The following is a 25,433-nucleotide window of genomic DNA, read 5'->3' as shown; positions in this document are numbered from 1 at the left end:
ATCTTCGCTTTGTTGTTTTGGAAGTGGCTCACCTGGATAGGGGAGGCAATGTACAAGCTTGGTTGTGGAAACAAGAACAAAGGTGGATATTTCACTGGCAAACTGTGTCTCCCAAAGGGTTAAACAAAGAAGTAGAGTGGTGGGCGTTTCTTCATTAGGTGATTGACACATCGTCATTATACAAATACAGGGAGCTCAGCTGAGTTCCCACGTCACAGGAAATGTAAAAGAAGTTCCTTTGTACCAGGTACCCTGCTGTCAGCGTCATGAGAGTTGTTTAGTAGCTGTAAAATTGTTTCACTATGAATGTTTGTTACAAACCAGCATCATTTTCTGTTTTTGTTACTTTGTTTAGATAAAGAAGCACCTTTAAACTAAGCAGTAGTTCACTAGCAGTGCAGTAGGTTCTCTGAGGCAGCCAGGATTGGCGAAACGCGTCAGAACCTCGCCGGGTCAACGCTATCTGAACCATTAAGATAAGTTCTGATTTGAACTCATGTAGTTGAACTTATATAATAGTTGGAACATTTTCACTTTATTGGACATTTATTGGACATTTAAAGCAAGAGTGTTTTTCAATAAGCACTTTCTATTACCTTTTCACTCAAAATGGTGCAATGATTGATTCTATAAAAAACGCATTTTAGGGGTTTGCACCCCAATTTGAAGTTTTTTACTCCATCTTGGATTCTGAGCGCCACTCTCGTTTAAAAAGGGTATTTAAAGTAGCTTGTTCCTTTACTAGTTTTTTGCCTGTTTATGGTCATTTGGGAACAAATCTCCTTTTTTTGGAATTTACCCAGTTGTGTATATTGGATACCCATTATGATTAAGCCATATTTTGAGTATCAAGCTGCCCCAAATCTACAAGGACAATAGTATTCTTTGTGCCACTTGGGAAACATTAAAATTCATTAACATTTTAACATCTATACCAGTACAATAATCCATGTCAATCCTTATGGTTGAACTCCAAGATTCAAATTGGCGAATCTAAGATCCTCTGGAAGCATTGGCTGCAGGCAGGTATACGTACTTTAGATGTGTTATCAAGTGGGAAAATGCTTGATTTTTTACAACTGCAACAATCATTCGGCATTGCAAAGTCTTAAGCATATAAGTGGTTGTAGTTGAAGCAGGCCATTCAGAAGGGGTTCCCCAATTGGCAGAATTTAAATAATCAGTATAGCTTGCCGGGCCTATGCTTCCAGACAGATTTGCTAGGGCATCAGGCCGCCAAGTGGTATAAATTAATATCAGAATACTTGAATAAGAAACCAAAAACAAGCCTAAGGGACATTTGGAGCATTGAGACAATGCAGCCTATTTCTGCTACTCAATGGCCACAGATTCGGACTTGGGAGGATGAAATGTACAGTGTCAGCATCTATGAAACAGACTTGGTTTTTTTCTGTTATATAGAATTTTCTGGATCCCTGTTCGTTTGCAAAAGTTAGATAGTTCTAAGTCTAATAGATGCTGGCATTGTCATCTTGATATTGTTGTTCTATTATCCCTCGATACTTAGATTTTGGAGATCCATATGGGGTCAAATCAATATGATATTGGAAGTCTCACTGTCATATGTCGTAGTATTGTTTGGAACACTATTAATGCCCAAGAGTCCAATCAATGCAACTAAGAATAGATTACTTCTTATGACAGGAGTTGCTGTGCAGCTAATCACGAAAAACTGGAAAAATTGGGATAGAATAAACAACTTTTGGTGAGAAACCTTATGCCAATTTTATAAGTTTGAATGTATGAACTCGTTACAATTGGGACACTAATAAATTCAAAGAGGTTTGGGATCCATTAACAAAATTTACTACCCTTTCATTTCTGAATGAGTGTTATACACATCCAGGAAAGGTGGATGGGAGGGATGGGGGAGTGATAAGTACATATCTTATTATGATTGTATGTAAAGAGTGCTTATTATTATACCAATTGTTTGTAAATCTGTTGCACTGTGTGTTGGCTTTTAAAATGAATAAAGAATGGGGGGGGGGGAGAAAAAAAAAAAAAAGATAGTGGAACTAGAAAAGGTTCAAACAGCGACCAAGATAAAAGGGATTGAATTACTCATATGAGAAAAAACTAAAGCGGTTAGGGCTCTTCAGCTTTTAAAACAGACAGCTGAGGGGAGATGATTTGAAGTCTACAAAATCCAGAGTGGTGTAGAATGGTCTAAGTGGATCGATTTTTTATTCCGTCAAAAATTACAAAGACTAAGGAACACTCGAAGTTACAGGGAAATACTTTTAAAACCAATAGGAAAGTAATATTTTTTCCACTCAGAACAGTTAAGCTCTGGAATGCATTGCCAGAGGACGTGGTCAGAGCGGTTAATGTAGCTGGTTTTAAGAAAGGTTTGAACAAATTTCCTGGAGGAAAAGTCCATAGTCTTATTGAGAGACGTGGGGGAACCCGCTGCTTGCCCTTGATCGGTAGCATGGAATATTGTTACGATCTGGGTTTTTTGCCAGGTACTATTGACCTAGATTGATAACAATGAAGACAGGCTACTGGGCTAGATGGACCATTGGTCTGACCCAGAAAAGCTATTCTTATGTTCTTATGTAAAATAAAAAACAGCAAGTCAAATGCAAAGCGCTGACAATGGCGGCAAAGACCCTGAAAAGACTGCTTTGGAGGCATAAAATATTAAGTATATTAGAAGTAAGAATCCAGTAAAAGAATCAGTTGGAGAGCTAAATGATCGAGGAGTAAGAGGCACTTAGAGAAGACAAGGCCATAGTGAGAGATTAAGAAACTCATTTTCAAAGCACTTAAGACACACAAAGTACCATAGAAAACCATGGTACTTTGTGTGCCTAAGTTTGACAAATTAGCCCTAAATGAATTCTTTCAGTCTTCAGAGAAGTGGGAGATACCAGTGCCAGAAATGGTGTTCAAAGCCAATTAGTCAGAGAAAAACAATCTAACCCTGGAAGATGCAATGGGACAATTTGACAAACTGAACAGCAGCAAATGCCTGGGCCAGATGCTATATATACACACACACACAAGAGTACTTATAGCTCTGCAATTTCATTTATCTTTATAATCCAGCATAATACCAGAAGATTGGAGGGTGTCCATGTAATGGCAAATTAAAAAAAAAAGTTCTAGAGGTGATGTGGGAAGCTAGACTGGTGAGCCTGACAATCAGTGCCAGGCAAAATGGTAGAAATTATTATAAAAAATAAAACTACAGAGCATAAACATGAGCATGGATTAATGAGAAAGCCTGGATTAATGAAAAAGCCTGGATTAATGAAAAAGCCAACATGGATTTGGTCAAGGAAAACCTTGCCTCAATCTCCATTTCTTTATGGGGTGAACAAAATGTGTGGCTAAACATGAGCCAATCAATATTGTGTATCCAGATTTTCAAAAGGCATTAAGCACTCATGAAAGACTCCTGAGGAAAATGGAAGTGATGGGATAGGAGGTAATTTCTATTGTCGATTATGAACTAGTTAAGAGATAATGGTTACTGTGGATGAGCAGACTGGATGGGCCATTTGGCCTTTATCTGCCATCATGTTTCTATATAACTGTTTTGAGTGTGGTTGTGTAACTACAAAAAGGTGTTAGACCTCTGGGGAATCCCATGATATAACCCTACTCTCCAAGGGATAAGGATTTGTATGTCCCGAGACCTGCTTTTAACATTTATACAATCTACAGATGGGAGGTAGTGAGGTAATTAAATTTGCTTAGTGAGGCAATTAAATTTGCTGTTGAGTTATTCAAAATTGTTAAAATCACAAGAGGGCCTTAGAGGACTGGGCATCCAAATGGCAGATGGATGTTTAAGATTAAGTGCAAAGTGATGTGTGTGGGAAAGAGGAACCCACTACATGGTGCAAGATTTCACATTAGAAGTAATGCCCAAGAAAAAGGATCATCATTGTTAATGCATTGAAACCCTCTGCTCAGTGTGCAGCAGCAGCTAAGTTAATAGAACATAAGAAAATATATATTTTTTGGGGGGGAGGGAGGGAAGAATTTTAAGGATTTGTAATTGCTCTATGGTGTGACTGCATCACAAATTGTGCAATTTTGTTCACCACATTAAAAAAAAGGATTTTAGTGGAATTAGAAAAAGATACAGAGAAGGGAAAGGTAGTAAGTGGTGAAGTGGATGAGGCAACTTCTGAGAAACTAAAGCAGCTCGAGTTCAGCTTAGAGCAGGGGTGGGCAACTCCTGTCCGACAGCCTGAATCCAGTCGGGTTTTCAGGATTTCCCCATTGAATATGCATGAGATTCAAGAAATCCATGAAGACTAACACTGAATGAAAAAAAACAACAAAAAACACTAATGTAATGTAATCTATTTGCATGCACTGCTTTCAATGCATATTTATTTGGGAAATCCTGAAAACCCGACTAGACCGAGTTGCCCACCCCTGAAAACCTCGAGGACCGGAGTTGCCCACCCCTGGCTTAGAGAGACAGCTGAGGTGAGATGAGTCTATAAAATACTGGTACTGTAAATGAATTCCTTGTTTACTCTTTCCGTAGAGTTTCATTGCACACCCCCTAGCCCTAGTAAAAAGTTTGAAACAAGCTGGAGATATTTCTTCACTACCATGCAATTATACTCTGGAATTTTGTGAAAGCAGTTAGCTTATCAGGGTTTAAACAAGGTTGGGATGTGGTTTAGGACTTAAGAAAAATCCACTGCTTATTTCCAGGATAAGCAGCATAAGTTTCTCTTTTGGGATCTTGCCAGATAACCTGGATTGACCACTGTTGTAGACAGGATACTGGGCTTGGACTTTTGTCTGTCCTAGTATGATAATGCTTATGTTCTTATGCACAGCAGGCAAAAATCAATACAAAAAGTTTGAGGACCAGTTTTGCTGAAAAGCTTGAGTAAACAGGTAAGCTTTAAGGGATGCTTTTTTTGTAAGTGATAAGTAGGTTCTGTTCTAAGGAAAGATTAGGTTCTTATCTTACCTTGCTAAGCTTTCTTGTAGTTTTGACTAGTGGGTAAAACCCTCAGCTACGAGGGTTGTAGAGAGCCCTGTTTTCATGCTCCACCTCCCATCACTCTGGGATGAGCGCCACTTCCTCAGTCAAAACCAAAGCTTCTAGTGACTCCTAGAGTCTAAACATAAGAGGAGTGCGGGAGCTCCCCAAAACAACACAAGTCTGATCTGCTCCAAATACAAGCATTAAACACTTTTAAACCACTACTGACAAAGCGGAAACAAACTAGTTCTAGTGTTCAGGATTTAAAATGAGCCTCTTGTGAGTGAATTCCTATTCATTCCTGACCCCTACCAGGCAGGAGATAGAAACAAGTGAAGAAAGCAAAAAGTGGAACCAAGTCCTGGACTTTCAGGAGTTAAAATGTCAACGTTTATTGGTGTTAAAAAATACAGTATCAAAATATAAAAATCAGATAGATAGCTCGAGTTTTACAGACTACTTGGCTGACATTGTGCTGTCAGAAGATTCATCCTACAGTACAGTCCATGATGCAATTGGCTGCTTTACCTCCAGCCTACTGTGCTAAGGACCCCTGAGGAAGACAATTCTTTACTGCAACACGGACCGTGTAGGGTCTGTTTATCTTACATATAGCACTATTTTTGTGTCCTATAACTGTTGGCATCTGTCTGATTTTTATGACATTTTATGACATTGTATATTTTTTAACACCAATAAATGTTGATATTTTAACTCCTGAAAGTCCAGGACTTGGTTCCACTTTTTGATTTCTTTACCCATTGACTTTTGTGGTACCAAGGTCCTTTGCTGTGGGGAGCAAGACTACCATCTTGGCATAGATCACCCCACAGCGCTTCTTGTTTCTTCTAGGAGATAGAAACAAGACATTGACTATGCAGGCATATCTTGTAACAGAATGCAGGCTAGTATACATCTGACAGGGTGAGTGTCAAGACTATCATTGCTGTTTATAACAAAGATTAGCAAGGTATGAACCTAAATCTTTCTGTCTTGTGCAACAGGACTGCGCGTCTTGACCAGTGGGATTATCAGCAGTCCCAGGTTCCTAAGGTGGGATAGATGAGCCTGCTGCCTGCATGGGAGGATCCAAAGGCAGTGGTCGGCACGGCCGCAACACTCGCCCTGTAAAACTTGGTAAGCTTGTTAAGGTTAGACCAAGTGGATGCCCTGCAAATCTCTGCAGGAGAGGCTGCTCTAGACTACCTAGGTGACATTGCTACGAGTAGAGTATGCCTTCAGTGCCACTGGAGATGACTTTTCGCTTCCAATATAAGTGGAAGATATTGCCATCCTAATCCATCTGGATAGTCACTTTAGATGCCAGTCTTCCCCAACATGCTGTACACTTCTCTCTCTGTATTTGCGGGGGTTAGGTGCAGAGCCGACCTGCAAATATGGAAAAATCACAAATAATTTTTTTGGGCCAGCTCTGACCCACCCCCACCTCCCTCCAGTATCCCCGACCTTACCTAGTGGTCTAACGGTGATGCGGTGCAGGAGCGATCTTCCTATGCTCCTGCCCCATGCTGAGCCATCAACGGGAACTCATGGTAGCCATTTTGATGACAGCTCTGCACAGGGCAGGAGCATAGGAAGATCGCCCCTGCCCCACGTCACCGCTAGACCACCAGGTAAGGTCCGGGGAGGTTTGGGCAGCCTGCAAAAAAATTGCAAATAGCTGAATTCATGAGTAGTGAAACTGCAAATCTGGAGGGAGAGCTGTATTCGTAAGTGTAAAGGATCAGATAGCTGGAATTTGGTGACCTTCAGATCAAGCAAAATTCTTCATACATCCAGAAATTTTAACACTCTGCCTTCTTCACTCCCATAGGTATGAAGGATGGGAGGTGGACCTCTTGGTTTATGTGAAAATTGGCCTCAACCTTCAGTAGGAAGGAACCAAATTGAGACACTAACCTCTGAAGTCAAAGAAAGGGTTCCCTGCAGGACAAGGCCTGCAGCTTGACACTTTATGCAGATATTACAGCTACTAAGAAAACTGGTCTTAACCATCAGATCTATCAGGGATACCTCTTCCAAAGGCTCATGAGGCTTTGCAAGGGCCCACAGAACCAGATTAAGATCCCAAGATGGAAAGGGCTGGTGCACTGGAGGATTAACACAGGCTCCCTTCAAAAATCTGGAAACATAAGTGCATGTTGGTGTCCCTTCTGGAACTATGCTCTGAAGCAGTAAAGTCTGGCTATCTGTACCTTGAGTCAAATGCCAGGCCTTTCTTCAGACCTTCTTGCAGGAAATACAGGACCACCGATACTGTGTGGTCAACAGGTCAGAGCAATTTCATTCATTAATTCTGGGCACACTTACAGGATTTTGCATAGGCTGCTAATGTGGACCACTTCTTAGACCTCAGGAATGTGTCAATCTTACTTGAATAGCCTTTACAGCCTAGGCTTTGCACAGAAAAGCCATGCCATAAGACCAAAGTGCTCTGAATCCTACAGGGTGATGAGACCCTGTGAAGATTTGGATGACAAACACCTCATCTTTCACACACAATGGTCACCTCAGCCAATCTGGAGCTATCAGGATCACTCGACCTGGGTGTGTTCTGATCCATCCAAAGCACTCTACCTATCATTGGCCATGAAGGAGCATACATAGCAGCTCCACTGCAGGCCAGGTTTGGACCAGAGTGTTTAACCTGATGCTTCTGGGCTTGTACCTTTGGCTGAACAAGCCAGCCACCTTTTAGTTGAAGTCTAAGGCCATGATGTTGAATATCAGGTGCCCCCAGTGCCTGACTATGCTGTTGAAGGCCCTCCGAGAGACCACTCCCTGGAATCCAAGGTTTACCAACTTAGATGTCTTCCTGCACATTCTCCACCAGCTATGTGAGCCACTGAGATGGCTAAGAGATGGGCTTCCACACACCAAAAATGTGGGCTTCCAAGCTCAGCAGTGCACACCTGGTGCCTCCTGCCTTTTTAACTAGGCTAATGCGGATGTGTTGTCCAAGGACTCAGACTGCCTTTCCTTCCAGAGCACTGCCCAGGGCTCACAGAGCTAACCATATCGCTCTCAGCTCCAAGTGGTTGATCGACCACTTCCTCTGAGATACCACTGACCTTTCAGCAGACATCCCTCACAATGAGTGCCTCAGCTGAATAGACTTTGGCATAATTGCCCAAGCATGTCAGTGAGATATGCAGGGCGTTTGATTGAGGAGACCACCTTGAAATGAGCAATTTCTGAAAGAAGGAGCAAGTGTGTTCTTGCCCAGGGCACCACATCTGTTACTACCATGTATTCCAGCAGTTGAAGATACTGCCAAGCTGTGGGGGCTGACAAGCAGTAAATCTCCTAAATTTGCTTTACAAAGTGTTTTGCATGCCTCCAAGAGAAAGACCATTCTATGCTGTCTCAAAAAAAATTTTCCAATTATTCTAGTGACTTCTTGAAGTTTGACTACCCAGCTTAACATCTGTAGGAGCAAGACCACTTGATCCAACATCACTCTTGTCCCTCGAGGGAGCTTTAACCAATTGTCCAGATAAGGATACACCTGAATTCCTTCCTTGTGGAGGTGGTGCTATTGCTAGGCTAAAGGGAAGAGCAGAGAATTGGAAATGCTTGTCCAGAATATGGAACCTCAAGAACTTTTGTTAGCCAAAAAGATGGGAATATACAAGTATGCCTTTGTTAGATCTAGAGAGGCAAGGTATTCCCAACGTAACTGAGGCAATGACCAACTGCACTGTTTCCATGAGGAAGTGGGGAATCTTGAGGGCTACATTGACCGACTTTAGATCCAGAATTGGTCTCCAGTCTTCTGAGAACAATGAAGTATATGGAGTGTCTGCCCAAGCCCCAATCTCCTTGCAGTACAGGCTCTATAGCTCCTACAGCTATGAGCCTCTGAACCATCGCCTGCACCTGGTCCACCTTTTCCAGCTTCCCTGCCAGTTATGCGAGAAAGGTCTGAGAGGGGTTGTAGAATTCTAGGCTTTTAACCCTCCTGCATGACCTCCAACACCCAAGATCTGTGTCCAAGCCTGCCAGTACTCTGCCCTGGGGGAACTACCACAGTCCTGGCATCATTGTTGTTTCTTGGAAGCCACAGGAGGAATGGGATCCGGACGCTTGGGGATGTCTGGTGCTCCCAAACCTTGTCTCTGACTGGAGAATGTTCCCAAATACTGGCAAAACTACCTGGAGCCATGAAAAATTTCCCCTATCTGTCCCCCTCACATTCTGGGGTATGTGACCTGGTAAGGATTTGGACTTGCAATCCACCACACTAGCCATATCATTCAGGCCCTTGCCAAAGAGCAACTGGCCTTCCAAAGGGGAGTTTGCTCAGGGTTGCCATAAAGGCTGAGCAACACTTACTGCCTATTCCAGAGCATTCTGCAGGTGGAGATGGTATAAGCCAAGACCTTGCTAAGGACCCTGAATAGGCCAAAGAGCATCTGCAACATATTTCCCTCCAAGAGGAAACTGGGAATTAACATTGTTTTCTGAATCTGAGTCTAGCTTAGCCCAAGACTGCTGCTGCCACTTTCAGTCCAAGTGCAATCTCAAATTGTCTTTTGCTGACAAAGTATCCTGTGGTTCCATATGTCCTTGAGAATTTCTGGCAACGAAAATGCTCTAAGCTCCTAAGCCACCAAAATCATAAGGAGAGGTGAAGCCTGAAACTCCTGCCACGCTGTGTGGCACATGGAACAGTGACCCCCACTCCAGATAGGCATCCACTGCAAATCTGGCATGAATCTGAATGATCTCCACCTGCATCATCCATCTGTACTGTTTTATGTCAAATTTAAGGGATGGCTTTAAAAAAAAGCAAAAAAAAACCCCCCAAAACAAATGGGAAATCCAAGATGGCTGCCGCAATAGCAATTCTAGCGCCTATAATGGCCTGTGGAAAAAAAATACAAACTCAAATGCAGGAAAGGGGTTTGGGAGGTGGGGCACCTGATTCCTAACCTCAAACTTAAAAAAAAAAAAAAAAATGACTTAAGACCCCTCCCCCACCCCAGATATTTCCTTATAGGCTTAGATAGCCTTACTCACTGTCATGCTTCTGTGCTGGAGCTGCATAGGGAAACCTCTGATCAGAGGTGAGAAGATTTCTGCCTCAGATAAGCCTCAAGGGGAGAGTGTGGTGCAGTGATTAAAGCTATAGCCTCAGCACCCTGAGGATGTGGGTTCAAACCCATGCTGCTCCTTGTGACCTTGGGCAAGTCACTAAATTCCCCCATTGCCCCAGGTACATTAGATAGATTGTGAGCCCACTGGGACAAACAGGTAAAATGCTAGAGTACCTGAATAAATTCATGTAAACCGTTCTGAACTCCCTTGGGAGAATGGTATAGAAAATTGAATAAATAAATAAGTACAACAGATAGCTTGTTTCTTCAGACTGCTGTCCAGTCCCAGATGTGGAACTAGACCCTAAAATACCCAACGGAGCTGTACGATGTTATAGGGGGGAGGAATGCAGGGGGAGGAATGCAATCACCCCTGTACCTGGATAAAACCGTCACAGGATCCAATCAGTCTGCAATCAAACCTACTGCAAACAAACCTGGGGTGAGATTGCTCATGGGTATGGACCCAGAGCTCTGAGAACTACTGATGCAGACTGGCCACACAGGAATCATGCAAGGCATGTGCCTGTGGATGCAGACCTCAGCCCTGAGAGTATCTTCTCGCAGCCAGAGATGCCCAGGGTGACTGATGCTGCAGAGGATACCTAAAGCCTCCAACTGAATAAACCTGAAAATTAATAAAAATTAAACTAGCAGAACAGACAGGCACCCTACTCCACACTTGTAGCGAATAAGACCGAGTGGGTGGAGTTCATCTTAGAGCAATGAGAGTTCCAGCATGAAAACAAGAGTGGGTTCTCTACAACCTTCAGAGTGGAGGGTTTACTTGCTTATCAAGCCTACCAGTCCTGTTGCACAAGAGGAGGATAGTAATCCCAAGAGGGTGTAGCACTAAAGCAGGTGTTTGATGAGAAACCAGGTGTGATCAACTGCTGTTAAGAACATACCCCAAGTTCTGTATATGGTGCCTACAATTGTGTGTGTAACTGATGTTCATGTACAAAATAGGCCTAAATGGCAATTAACTGATAACTGAAGTTAGTTGAAATTACTCAACTTGGTAGGTGCATAGTATAAAGCGTCATGCATCATGTCCCGCATGTGTATTTAAGAGGGGGGTGCATTTAGAGGCAGATTGTGGGCACAGAGTTATGTGCAATTTTCACCTATGTACCGATGTGTGCACAACTTAGGATGCAGGCATTTCCTTGGCTTAAAATGGGTGCACCCAAAAGTTAGGACGCATACTGGCATTAAGTAGGATTCTATAAAGTGTATACAACTTATACTGTAGAATTATGCTTATCATCACACTAGTCAGTGCTGATTTTTATAGGTAACAGAATCATTATTTCAGAGCTCAAAATGACACTGCTTCTGGGCAAAGGATCTAAAGGTGCATAAAGCACTCCCAGATCGATATCAGAGTTACTGCTGCAATGGCACCGCAGTGTACAAGGTGGCTGGTATTCAAGAAGGCTGCAGCACCATTGCAGCAGTAACTCTGGCGTCGAGCTTGGAGTGCTTTATGCACCTTTGGATCCTCTGCCCTGAAGCGGTGTCATTTTGAGCCCTGAAACAATGGCAACCAATGGGGGGAACATAATGCTGTTCTACTGCTCAGATAAGTATTGTTCATTGACTGTTTCCAATACTTAAGTGCATCCAAGGTGCTGTTTTTTTGCCAGGGATGGCTGGTTTGGAGTAGATCAGCACTACTATAGCTCACTCCTGACCATCCGAGGCTTTTTTCCTTCTTTAGAGAAGTGGATGTATTATGATTTTCTACTTTACTGGAGTGGAGTTTATTGCAAGTTGTATGTTGTTCCTTCAGTCCTTTTTGCTTCAAATTTTGCATTAAAAACAGGAGCATCTTAAGGATTTCAGTTTATACTCATTAGATCCTAGTCTAAATCCAAGTAGAAAGGATTCAGTGGGTGGGATTACACACATTTTCACTGACCCACAATTTAAGTAGTGAGAAATACTATTTGCAGCAAAAGTTATCCTCTGTACTAGTTCAGCATCTGACTACAAGTAGGAGTACCTGGGTGATAATTGTTGACGACACCAGATACATAAAAGCAGAATCCTTAGGAGATACACAGCGCCTTCTGTCATCCAACAGATGAAGTCCAGCTGGGCACCAGCAGCTTCCCTTCAGTCCCGGGCCTAACAGGCACAAGTGGGAGCAGCCAAGATTGGGACAAGGATTGGTTGCTTGGGGTTGCAAAACTTCATGCATAATCTTAAAAGAAAAAAAAAAAGTTGCAAACAATCAAGTCTCACACCGATGTGATAGAACAGAAGTACAACGTAGTTCATAGTGTAAAAAGAAATTCAGTGTTAGCAATACAGATTGTGGGTTCAAACCCGCACTGCTTGGTCCCCCATTGCCCCCGGATTGTGAGCCCACCGGGACAGACAGGGAAAAATGCTCGAGTACCTGAATAAATTCATGTAAACTGTTCTGAGCTCCCCTGGGAGAACGGTATTGAAAATGGAATAAATATAGTTGAAAGCCAACTGCTCAAGTCTACCTTTCATGAAGGTGGCAAGGTGACAAAGTGAACTGTTGCTTTATTGAACAAAAACCAAAATTTGGGGGTTGGGATTAAAGTGTAGCAGAATATGGTGGAGAAAAGCTTGGCTGTTACCGAAGTCAATGAGAAAGTAGTAACTTAACTACAGTATAATACATTACTAGACACCTTCAGTATTCACTTATTCTTTGAGAACCACTGGAAGAGACAGCCAGGAATGCATTAAAACCAAGGTCCTAGCCCATGCATACACCAGGTTCCTTAATATCCATTGGGGGGGGGGGGCATAAACCTGACAGAACCAATGTTATAATACATTGTGATGCCTTAAACATTTGTTGCTGATTGAGAACATGTTCTTTGGATAATTGTCCAGATTTTGTGTGTAAAGTGATGGATAATGTGCTACATGTGGGCCTTCCAGCAACTGCCAAAATAATTTTTCAGAACATTGTAGCAAGCTAGGCAGTAAGAGTGGCATTTTTGGAAGTTGGTGCCCACTCAATCTTAAAAACAGCACATCTGGGTTGTGGAGGGATAGATTGAGCTGGTTAAATATTCAAAGTAGAGAATGACAGGGAGAGAAACCTGCACGGATAGGGCCAGTGGCGTAGTAAGGGGGTGGTCTGCCCTGGGCGCGGTCTTCCTCAGGGCACTGGCACCCCTCCTCTCCTTCCCACTCCCCTTGTTGCGTGCCTGTGCCCCTTCCTTGTACTTTAACTTGGCGTGAGCAGCAATTAAATTGCTGCCCACGTTGGCATCAGCACTCTCTCTGTCACTTCCGGGAAGAAGTGACAGAGCATCGCTGAAGTCTATGCAAGCAGCAAGTTTGTCGCTGATTGTGCCATTGTTAGAAAGTACAGGGAAGGGTGAGCAGAGTTTTGGTTCTACCCTGCCCATAGGTGCACTGAAATGATGATAATTGTACAAATATTCCAGATAAAATCTTGTTATATTAAAATTCAACATACTGTCCTGTTTCAAGGCATTCATTTGTACAATGGAGGAACATTACAAGTCAGAGAGTGTAAATGCAACTTCCCTGACATAACGCCCTCAAAATTCTGTTCTGCTAGGTTCACTTAAATATACCTAATACATGACGACATTTTACTGCCTGCATCTAATTGGTCATGAATACTTGATACCATATAAGGTGCTTGTCCGTCCCCTCACACACAGATTCTAAAGTTACATTTTAATACTAGCTTATCTAATAAAGAAAAGGTACAGAAGAAACCAGGAAAAAGTATTACAATATAATATACTTAGAGGAAAAATTATCCATTCACACAGCTTTAAATCATTTCTCTAAGAGTTACTATTGCTCCCATATTACTGAGTCATTTAAGAGCATGCACTGAAAATCCTGTGTCTCAGTGAAAGAAAAGGGGAGTGGCCAATCCACTCCCACATACCCTACTTTTTCCTATATGACTCCTCCAGTACAATTGTTAGAGGTAATTATATTTCAATATGAACCCTTAAATATGAAAGTCCCTACTTTATTAGTTTACTAAAATTTAATTCATCATTTTGTATATCCAATTAGCATGTCTAACTTTACCCTGCAAAAAAGGAGAGGGAAACCCCCTCCCCTTGAATGTAATTTCTGTAGTAAGAAGAAAAGTCCATCTCTATAGCAACCAGGTCAAAAGCCAAACCTTATCTGTTCTGCAGGTCTCTGGAGACTGGACACATTGAAACAATGGGACTTCATAAAACTAAGCTACAGCCTGTGTGTATCTTCTCTGGTCTTCAACAGAGCTTATATATTAATTCTAGTGACATGAGAGAAGGCCCACTCCTGTTTCCAGTGACCTCAGCACAAAACACATATTTAGGTCAATATATTATCCCCTGCTTGTTTATCTGGTTTGTGTTCTGGCTTCTCCAATTGTAATTTTATCTAGCCATTTTAACCCTCCTCCTTTGCTCTTATCTTATAACCAAAACCCTGACTAGTAAATCCAGAGCAATGGAAAGAAAATAATGGCTATTTTATTTTTCATGCTTGCCCATTCCACCACATAGCTGTCCATTTTTAATAGGCTGCCACACCCAGGTTCAAAAGAGCCTCATCAAGGGGCACCACCACCCCAGGTGCTGGTCACCCTTGCTATGCCGCTGCCTAGGGCAAGGGTAGGCAATTCTGGTCCTCGAGAGCTGGAGCCAGGTCAGGTTTTCAGGATATCCACAATAAATATGCATGAGATAGATTTGCTTCTCAAGGAGGCAGTGCATGCAAATCCATCTCATACATATTCAATGTAGATATCCTGAAAACCTGACCTGGCTCTCAAGGACTGGAATTGCCTACCCCTGGGCTAGGGCAAGGACAAATTTTGATCATAGTAACATAGTAGATGACGGCAGATAAAGACCCGAAAGGTCCATCCAGTCTGCCCAACCTGATTCAATTTAAATTTAAATTTTTTCTTCTTAGCAATCCAGTTGTGTTTTCAGGATTTCCCCAATGAAGATGCATGAGATCTATTAGCATACAATGAAAGCAGTGCATGCAAATAGATCTCATGCATCTTCATTGGGAAAATCCTGAAAACCTGACTGGATTGCGGCCCTCGAGGAGGGACTTTGACACCCCTGATCTAGATGAACAGTATCTATAAAATGCTATCAATATATGAAAAGACTACCACATCTTAGATAACTGGCAAATTCAGCAATTAAAAACAGCAGAAGCTGATGTTGGATTTAAATTAAAGCATTGTTAAATGATTTGTGTGTTGTCTGCCTTTGATGTAGCAACGAGTCATCTGATCAAGACACCTATTTGTGAGAAAGTTTTACTATTTCACATAATCACTCCACATCTCTCGGGACTATACCTCAATCTAAGCCTGCTGACCTGTCCTTTAAGTGCTGATACTAGGGTTGTCACTGCTATCTAGATAATATTCAGTGCAGGTGCCTGCCAACCCTGGCCTAGTGTGTATGTGTAGAATGTTCTGCAGGTTCTCATCTCCACTCACCCCCACAAAGTGTTCCCAAAACTAGGATTGACTGGCTTTGTGCTGAATACCAAGTTGAGTTACTGCTGAATAATGCAGCTGTTTAATGAACAGTCTAGGGATCAGTGGTCTCTCCCCCTATTCACTATTCCAGCTTTGCTTGGGCTTGTGTAACCTCCCGTTTGAGGGTGTCAAACGGATCCAGATTCAATCCTGGTTAACCCCATTGCAGGGACTGATCAGATTGCCCCATTTTATTCCCCAAGAAAAGCAAGGCTACAAATTCCTACATACAAATGAGGTAAACCCGGGAATAAATGACCCCAATCAGGCAAACCTGGGTCCAGTTGGCAGCCTTATTTCTGTTTGGTATGTTGAGAAGTACTAGCATATCCTTAGACAAGCAGTTAGGGAATAAAGCTTAACTCCACTGTATCCATGAAGTATTGTAACTGCCTCCAGGATATAGAACTAGTTATTTTCTTTGTAGAAAAATAGGATGGCAAGCTCTAGACCACATGATCTATTTAGGCTGCCTCTTTTCCCTGTCTGTGGCAAAAGCCCCAAGCTTTAATCTCTTAAGTATTGACTTTTGAATTCAAAACAGGGTTTTGTCTCCAGTGAAGGGAAGCTATGTGCATCTGCAATTTGCAACTGTAAAGAATCAGATTAAGCCCTAGAAGGACCCTTTCCTCAAGGATGAGTTTTCTTCACAGCAAAGTTGGAGTGGTTTAAAGAAGCAGCTCAATGCCACCTAGTGGCAATTAAACTCAGGCTTCTAGACTTTCTGCAGGCAGCACAGGGATGTCAAAAGGTCATACATATTTCCATACTGTCTTCCAAACTGAATATCAGCTGTTTTAAATAAACAGTACCCCTGTACTCCAATAGAGAACTGACAATGTGTTCATTAGATTTGTTAGGCGGTAGGATGAATCTTAATTGGTAACACTAAGATCTAAACAGCATTAAAAAAGACCCAAAGTCCTGAAGCACACTATATTTAGTTTGCAATTTAAGTTATGCCTCCATCCTATAATATTTGAATGCAGTTAGAGCAGGGGTGGGCAACTCAAGTCCTCAAGGGCCGGAATCCAATCGGTTTTCAGGATTTAAGAATATAAGACGTTGCCTCCACTGGGTCAGACCAGAGGTCCATCGTGCCCAGCGGTCCACGACCTGTGAAGTGGTTTCTGACTATTCCTGTAACCTACCTCCACTTCTATCTGTACCCCTCAATCCCCTTTTCTTTTAGGAACCTATCTAGACCCTCCTTGAACCCCTGTAGCGTGCTCTGGCCTATCACAGCCTCCGAGAGCGCATTCCATGTGTCCACCACCCTCTGAGTGAAAAAGAACTTCCTAGCATTTGTTCTAAACCTGTCCTTTTTCAATTTCTCCGAGTGCCCCCTTGTACTTGTGACTCCCCACAGCCTGAAGAATTTGTCCCTGTCTACCTTCTCTATGCCCTTCATGATTTTGAAGGTTTCTATCAGGTCTCCTCCAAGTCTCCGCTTTTCCAGGGAGAATAGCCCCAGCATTTCCAATCTGTCAGCGTATGAGAAGTTTTCCATACCTTTTATCAGTTTTGTCGTTCTTCTCTGGACTCCCTCAAGTACCGCCATGTCCTTTTTGAGGTACGGCGACCAGTACTGGACACAGTACTCCAGATGTGGGCGCACCATTGCCCGATACAGCAGCAAAATGACTTCCTTCGTCCTGGCCGTGATACCCTTTTTGATGATACCCAAATGATGTTCGCTTTCTTTGAGGCTGTCACACACTGTGCTGATGATTTCAATGTTGTGTCCCCAATGAATATGCATGAGATCTATTTGCATGCACTGCTTTCAATGCATATTCATTGGGGAAATCCTGAAAACCCAACTGGATTCTGGCCCTCGAGGACTGGAGTTACTCACCCCTGAGTTAGAGGATACTCTGTTTTAAAGGTCCTCTAAATCAATGGTTTCCAAACCTGTCCTGGAGGACCACCAGGCCAGTCGGGTTTGCAGGATAACTCTAATGAATATGCATGGAGCAGATTTGCATGCCTGGCACCTCCATTGTATGCAAATCTGCTCCATGCATATTCATTAGGGCTATCCTGAAAACCCGACTGGCCTGGTGGTCCTCCAGGACAGGGTTGGGAACCACTGCTCTAAATATCATTCTCTAGTTACAAAAGGTATAAGTGATCATAGATGTTATTAGGAAGCTAACCTACCTCCACATGGGTCTGATCTAGTTTTCTTCAGCAAAATTAGCTTCTTCTGATCTAGTTTTCCCTCAACAAAACTAGCTCCTTTCAACATTCCTTTAAATTCTTGCCGATACCAAACTTATCCTCTGTAGCTGCAGAGACTTGTTTCCATTTCAAACATCGAAAGCCACCGACAGTGCAGTAAAGACATACCTTTAAACTGTAGGGTTGATCATGGCGCCTGATGAACAAAGTCCAGTTTTTGCCGGTCTTTTTGTTCACCTTCTGCACAGATCTTGCCTTCATTTCAGACCAGTAAACGTCATCTTCAAACACAGACAGTGAGAAAGGTCTCTGAATCTTTTTCAGCTGTATCAACTGTGGGATAAGAGTCCTGTATGTGAGCCATATTGAAAAAAAAACAACAAAACTTCAGAGAAAAAAAAAGCAGAAAGGATTAAGTGGAATACCTTTATATGACTACCATCCAGACTGGCAAAACCAATGCATTTCAGTTTGTCATCAGACCAGTAGATTTTCCAGCTGAGAAGATCAAGAGCCAGTCCTGTTGGCCAACCTAGTTTTTCCTTGATAAGCACTTCTCTACTGGTACCATCCATTCCAGCTCTTTCTATTTGAGGCTCTGCTCCAATTTCAGACCAGTACATTAACCTTTTGGGGAAAAGAATTATGATGACTCATCACAGTAAGAAAAACTTCATTTTGTGATATGTGAATTGATCTCTATTGCGTTCTAAGAAGATTGCCACATAAAAAGCTTTCAGAAGTAAATGCTAACATGTAAAATTCTGTGCTTGTGCATTGTGAATTTACCAATTAAATACCACCATTTATCCCCATAGATATTGGAAGTGTAAATTGCTTGAGTCCTGTGTCCATGGCTAATTGGAAGAATGCTAATAACTAGATCAATTAGTAGCCAATTTGCTATACTGCATTTTGTTCATTTAAGCAGGACTGAAAATACTGTATTTTTAAACTATTCCATTTCAAAACTACAGCTTTGATCAGAATGATCTTTTTCCATCCCCTACCTCCCCCCCCCCCCAAAAAAAGTGGGAAAACTAAAATGTGGGAGATATAAGGGGGAAAGGAGAATATAGGGGATAATTTAGGTGGTCTTAATTAGCCCCTGAACTCCCAGCTGTATTTTTTCCCTGCCACTTGTAAAATTTTATTCTGCAAGAATTTGAGACCAAGCTTTCACAGACCCTCTAGGTTTGACTAAACCTGAATTATGGTTTTGGCCAGGGAAGTCTGAAGAACATATAGCTGAAAATTACTGTCTACATTATGGTAGAATGGAATTGTGCTTTTTCAAAACAGTGTAAGGCAAGTACTATGGCCTAGATTCACTAAACTCACTAATCCGTGGGCGATCCGTGACCGAGTCTTCCCAGGTGACCAATTCACTACGAGTCCTCATGCAAATTAATGCGATTGGAGGCACATCCCACAGCGATCCCATGGATTGCTGCAGAGCAATCCAGACACATATACAGACCATCTTTGCCTGTAGATGCAGTCCACACATGCACTTGCTCTCCGCACAAGCAAGAGCTAAACAAGGGGGGGGGGGGTGGCTTTAATGGAACAGAACATGGTTTAGCCAGAGCTATATGGAACAGAACATGCTGCAGCCAGGAACTGAAACACGATTTTAACTGGTTCTCAGCAGTCACTTCTTTTTGGATCGGCCAGTCCAATCGGTGTTCCTTCTTCTGTTTAGTTAATCGCTGCCTTCCTACTTATGCATGCCATTTCCCCTCATTTGCATGTGCGGATCGGATCAGGCAGAAGGTTAGTGAATCGGGTTGGGGGGGGGCTCGCAAACTGGTCGGGACACGATCGATGAGCTTAGTGAATCTAGCCCTATGACTCTTACATGACAGCGCACCTTTACAAAGCAAGTTGCATCTAGCCACACTTCAGAGGCGACTGCAGGTGTCCATTTATCTGCATTTTTAAAGAGATTTTTAAGCAGCAGGCAGAGGTTTTAGGATTGCTTTTCGCTCCCATCATATGTTCAGGTCAGCTATAGGACCGAGTGCTTTATTTAAAAGCTGGTCAATGAGGATACTTAATAGCCATCAAGATGAGAAGTCTCAAGATTTGATCAGGAATATAGCTTAGTGTTAATACTTTTATGGGATCTAAAGTCTACGAGAATTTAAGATCGTTTCATACAAGTCAACCACCTTCAGATGGTAGCAAGTTTTAAGCACTGTACATCTCCCAACATTAAGGCCTCCCCGCACCCTAATGATCATATCAATTCAAATTTTAAGATCCAAAACTATAAAAACAGATGAAATACGAGTATAGGGGGGTCATGGATCTGATATACTTCCTCTGATACAACCAAAGCTTTAAAGTATGAAACTACTGTCTCTGTCCTTAGAAGGGTCACATCCTATATTTTGTCTGGGACAATGGAGGGTTTAAGTGGCCTGCCCAGGGTCACAGGGAGATGCAGCGGGATTTGAATCTGGTTCCCCCTCCCCCATGTTCGGCCTACTACTCTTAAACATTAGGCACTCCTCAAATCAAGATATTTTAAATTAAAAAAAAAAAAAGGACCCTGGTCTTGCTGCCAAACACATATAGCAATATACTTAACATTTTAATAGGGAGAAATTGTAGGTATCCTGTTTGAAATTCAAGGTATCTGATCTTATAGTGGCAAGTGTTCTGGAGAACAAGGATCAAATATAAACATAACTCGATATGACTACTCAGAACCTAGTTTGAGTTCATTCTGACACGGTGACAAAATTCATCACCGTTCCCGTCCCCGTGGATAACCGCAGGAAATAATCCCATGTAATTTTGTAGTGTCTATTTCAACTTCAGTCCTACCCCAGCATTCTTCAACGCAAAGCTTGAGGGTTAGTGGTTGTGGCCATTCATACTCTGATACTTCCCTCTCTTCTTAAAGAATGACATGAAGATGGTTTCCCGCGGTTATCCATGGGGACGGGAATGGTGATGAATTTTGTCACCGTGTCATTCTCTAATTCAGATCAGGTTCATGGATACATTTTGTAACCATTCTACGTTATGCTGTACTCTGCATTCTCTCAACAGTTAAATACTTGCATATGGCTTCTCCGTGTGTCCTTAAACTGAATTATAGAGCAAGATGTAATACGAAATTTCACCGTGTTCAAACTCAGAACATGACACTAGCCGTTATCTTACCCACTTAGTGGCTGCAGAACAAGGGATCTAGGCTGATCTAAGTCAGCATCCAACACAACGGTATAGTCAGGAATTCCTTTCCAAGTAGAGTTTAGCCAAGCAGCTAGTATCTTTCCCGCAGTTCCATCTGTCCAGTACATGTTTCTCCCTATCCAATCTACTGCTATGCTGTCTGCTTTTATTCCTGAAAATTAGAAATTTAAGTTTAAAAACATGGTGAAAGGCTAACAGTCTTTTCATAGCTTAAGGGTAGGAAAAAAAAGAAAAAAAAAAGTTTGCCACAATTGTTTTACAAAATGGAAACCGAGGGATTAATCACCTTTTAACTTTTCCTTTGCCCTTGTAGACTTCAGAAGGATTAGGTTCTTACCTGGATAATCCTGTTTCTGGATGGCTCTCAATTCTAGTCGGTTGATGGACCATGTTTTCTGTGAGAGCAGATATTGGCCTTGCACTGGGTGATCCTCACAATGACCACCCACCACAATGTGGACAGGAAGGCCTCTGGATACCTACTCTGGCCAGAGCCACTATTTTAAGTTATGTTGTGCCTCTTGTCATCCAGGCTAACTCCTTCTGGAATGAGACTGAGACAACATGCCAGCAGTGAGCTCTGTAAGGTGGGGGGGCAGATGCGCTCCTGCCCATGGAATCACCTCAATAGTCACCATCATGTACCCCGGATTGGAAGGTAATTTCAAACTATAAGGGCTGACTTTGCCAAAATGTCTAGGATCTGGCATCTGAGCTTCAGTATGTGTGGCTAGAAACATTCAGCCCATTGTGTTGAACAGTATTCCCAGATACTCCAGACAGAGATGGTTCCAGGTGGCTGTTTCTGAAATTGATAATCCACCCTAGATCCTGTAAGAGCTGGACTACCTGGAGCAACTGCTTGGAAACAATCCAGCAAGGATGGCGCTCTGATCAGCCAATTGTCCAAGTAAGGGTGAAACTGGATTCCTGCCTTTCACAAGTGGCCCACTGCCACTTTGAAGGTGAGTGGTGCAGTGGCCAACCCAAAAGGCAGCACTGCAACTGAAAGTGCTTCTCTAGCACATGAAACCTGAGAAATTCTGTGATCTGGGAATATGCAAGTAAGCCTGTCAGATCCAGTGAAGCCATAAATTCACCTGGTGCAACCAAAATGGAATCTGGAAGCTTTCGATGCCATATTGACCACCATGAGACCCTAGATACATGTCAGAATTAGCCTTCAATTTCCATGTCTGTTGGGCATATTGAAGTATATAGAGTACCTCCCTGATCCCAAATCAGTCTAGAACTGGCCCTGACTCCAATTTGTAACAGCCTTTGCAGTTGCTCCGACCTTGGCATCCTTCTGTCTTCTTGCTGGAGTCCAAGAAGTTGTCCTGGAGTGGGTGAAAAAATTCAAACTTAGAGCCCTCTTGAATTATGTCCAACACCCAATTCTTCCAGAACTCTGAAATTCTCCCTCCTATGCAGGAAGCTCAGAGGCTGAAGTCATTGGGACTTCTTAGAATTGGCTGCTGACCGCAAGCTAGATGACTGGGCTCTCCTGGAGCTACCAAACCTTTGTCTAGATCCTTGATAGGACCTGTGGGATGAGGATCCCATAGACCCATAAAACGGTCTTCTGCAGCTACAAAAGAAACCACAAATAGAAATGTCTGATCTTCATGATTTACTATCTGGCAAGGATTTAGGGCAATGGTCCATTAACACTTATCCAGTGGTGTGGTGTACCTAGCATGTGTGACACCCGGGGCCCATCATTTTTTGGCACACCCCCCCCCAATCTGTACAAAAAACATGATGTTTAGTAACAAGCCACACGTCACACGAGTACCTAGGAAAAGGCAGCATCTTACATACTGCAGTGAGAAGTACAACAGCAATACACCCATTGTAAAACTAAACAAGCCAGACTAGTACAGATCAATCCTAACAGAAAACCATGTCTTTCGAACACAGAAAACACCTTCGCCTAATAAGGAATATGTAATCACAAACTAATCCCTCCCTCTTTTACAAAACTGTAGTGTGGATTTTAGCTATGGTGGTAACAGCTGACGCTCATAGAATTCTGAGCAGAGCTGCTACCACCACAGCTGGCGCTAAAAAACGCTCCAGTTTTGTAAAAGGGGGGATAAAATAGAAATACATAGACAAAGGTTAAATTGAACCAATAGAATTCTGAGCAGAGCTGCTACCACCACGGCTGGTGCTAAAAACGCTCCAGTTTTGTAAAAGGGGGGATAAATAGAAATACATAGACAAAGGTTAAATTGAAGCAGCAAGAAGCTAGACTCTGCATACAATGCAACACCACAGAAACAGTAACGCATGTCTCCTAAAGCAATAAATAAATAGAAAATTTTTGTTCTACCTTTGTCTTCTATGGTTTCTGCTTTCCTCATCTTCTTGTTACTCTCTTCCTTCCATCCACTGTCTGCCATCTCTCTGCCCCTATGACATCTTCTCTCCTTCTATGCCCCTTCCAGAAACTGTATGCCTCCCCCTTCCATCTCTCCTTTCACCCCCAATGGTTTGGTATCTGTCTCCTCTCCTTCCCCCTTTTTCTGGCATCTCTCTCTCCGCTCCCTTTCTCCTGTTCTTCCCTTGTTTTCCTTCTCAATTTATTTTCTGCCATGTCTAAATTCTTTTTTACTATTCAGTCCTCAATTTCCCCTCTTTCACTGTGTCTACCTATAGCTTGCCACCTCTTTCCCTCACCCCTTCCAGTAACTAACTCTTATCCTCTTCCCTCAATCCTGCATGTGCCCTTTCTTTTCCTTTCTCCTCACCACTTCCTTCCAGCATCTGCTCCCCCTTTCCCTCACACTTCCATTCAGCAGCTGTCCCTCCTCTCCCTCACACTTCTATTCAGTGTCTTGTTTCCCTCTCTCTACCCCTTCCATCTACTGTTCACCCTCTCGCGCCCCTTTCATTCACTGCCCTCTGTGCTCTTTCCATCCAGTGTCTACCCTCTCTCTTCCATATGGCATCTTCCCTCTTTTTATGCTCCTTCTATAAACTATCTATCCTGTGCCCCTTCTCTCCTTTGTACATGATTGATTTCAACTCTGTCACCTCTCCGTTTTTCTGTCACCACTCTCTCCCCTATGCTCTGGCATCTCTCTCCTCCTTTCTTTCCTTCTCACCTCACGGTCTGGCATCATCCCTTCCCTGATTCCCGGCATCTCTCTCCTTTCCTTCCATCTCCCCTCCCCCTCCATGCTCTAACATCTCCTCCTTCCTTCCCCCCTTCCTTTTCCCTTAATCTGGCATACCTTCCTCCTTCCCTAGCGTCTCTTCTTACCTCCAAGCCCTGGCATCTCCTTCCATTCCCTCCAGTTGGGTACAACACTCTCCCCAATTCTCTCTCCCTCTGCTCCCTTTCCTCCTTCTTTCACCCAAGGCCTGGTGTCCTGAACTTCATCGGGCAGCAGCAGCATTCACAATTCACTGCTGTTGCCGACTTCAGGCCTTCCTCTCTGTCGGGTCCTGTCTTCATGAAAACAGGAAGTAGGCATGACCCAGCAGAGAGGAAGGCCTGAAGGCGGCAACAGCAGCGAATTGTAAACGCTTGTGCTGCGAAGAAGGTAATGGCGCCAGGCCTTGGAGCACCAAGGCAAACCGCTTCTCCCCCCTCCCAGCCAATCCCCCGCTGACCCTCCTATCTCTCCCCCCAAGTGAACCCTTCAGACCCTCCCAGCGAGAGCAGCAAACCTCCCTCCAGTAGCGTCGGCAACCGCAGCACTAAACAGGCTGCTTCGCGGCTTTCTACTGCCGGTGAAGCATCACTTGGTACATTTGGTTCAGAATTTTTTTCTTCTTTGTTTTCCTCCTTCCCAGGTGGATGCTTCTTATGTCAGGTGCATCTTAGAATGAAAAAGATGGTAATCCTCCAAAGAGGATGTTTTCTTGTAGAGCAATGGCATAGTGTGACCCCAAAATCATCCCACTCTTTATGACTGGATCTCTGGTTCCTGCAGCTCCACAGACTGAAGGGGCTCTGCCTTAGAAGTAACCCTCTGTGCACCTCTCCGCTAACACCCTATAGGTAAACATGATGGCAGAGAGGCCAAATGGCCCTTCTAGTCTGCCCATCTAAAGTAACCATTCTCTCCCTCTATCTAAGAGATCCTATGTGCCTATCCTAGGCGTTCTTGAATCGAACACTGTCTCCACCACCTCTACCCGGAGACTGTTCCACGCAACCACCACCCTTTCTGTAAAAAAGTATTTCCTTAGATTACTCCTAAGTATCACATCTTAAACTTCATCCTATGCCCTCATTGCAGAGCTTCTTTTCAAATGAAAGACAACTCATGTGCATTTACATCACGTAGGTATTTAAACATCTATCGTATCTCCCCTCTCCTGCCTTTCCTACAAAGTAAACAGATTGTGCTCTTTAAGTCTGTCCTCATATGCCTTA

General features: G+C 43.0%; 1 protein-coding gene across 1 annotated transcript in view; it reads right to left on the bottom strand.

The window, feature by feature from the left end:
• The window catches only part of LOC117346133 (low-density lipoprotein receptor-related protein 2-like), a 266,925-nt gene that overhangs the window by 27,805 nt on the left and 213,687 nt on the right, over positions 1 to 25,433 (bottom strand). The window contains exons 24-27 of the mRNA XM_033915540.1: positions 21,008 to 21,191; positions 18,256 to 18,457; positions 17,999 to 18,163; positions 12,116 to 12,316 (exon numbers count right to left, since the gene is read on the bottom strand). Coding sequence (XP_033771431.1) covers positions 12,116 to 12,316; positions 17,999 to 18,163; positions 18,256 to 18,457; positions 21,008 to 21,191 — 752 coding nt within the window. The remainder of the gene's footprint in view (positions 1 to 12,115; positions 12,317 to 17,998; positions 18,164 to 18,255; positions 18,458 to 21,007; positions 21,192 to 25,433) is intronic.

The sequence above is a fragment of the Geotrypetes seraphini genome, chromosome 1 (genome assembly GCF_902459505.1).
Source record: "Geotrypetes seraphini chromosome 1, aGeoSer1.1, whole genome shotgun sequence".
Taxonomy (NCBI): Eukaryota; Metazoa; Chordata; class Amphibia; order Gymnophiona; family Dermophiidae; genus Geotrypetes; species Geotrypetes seraphini.
The sequence above is the reverse complement of the archived record's forward strand: the minus strand, read 5'-3'. Positions and strand labels throughout refer to the sequence as shown.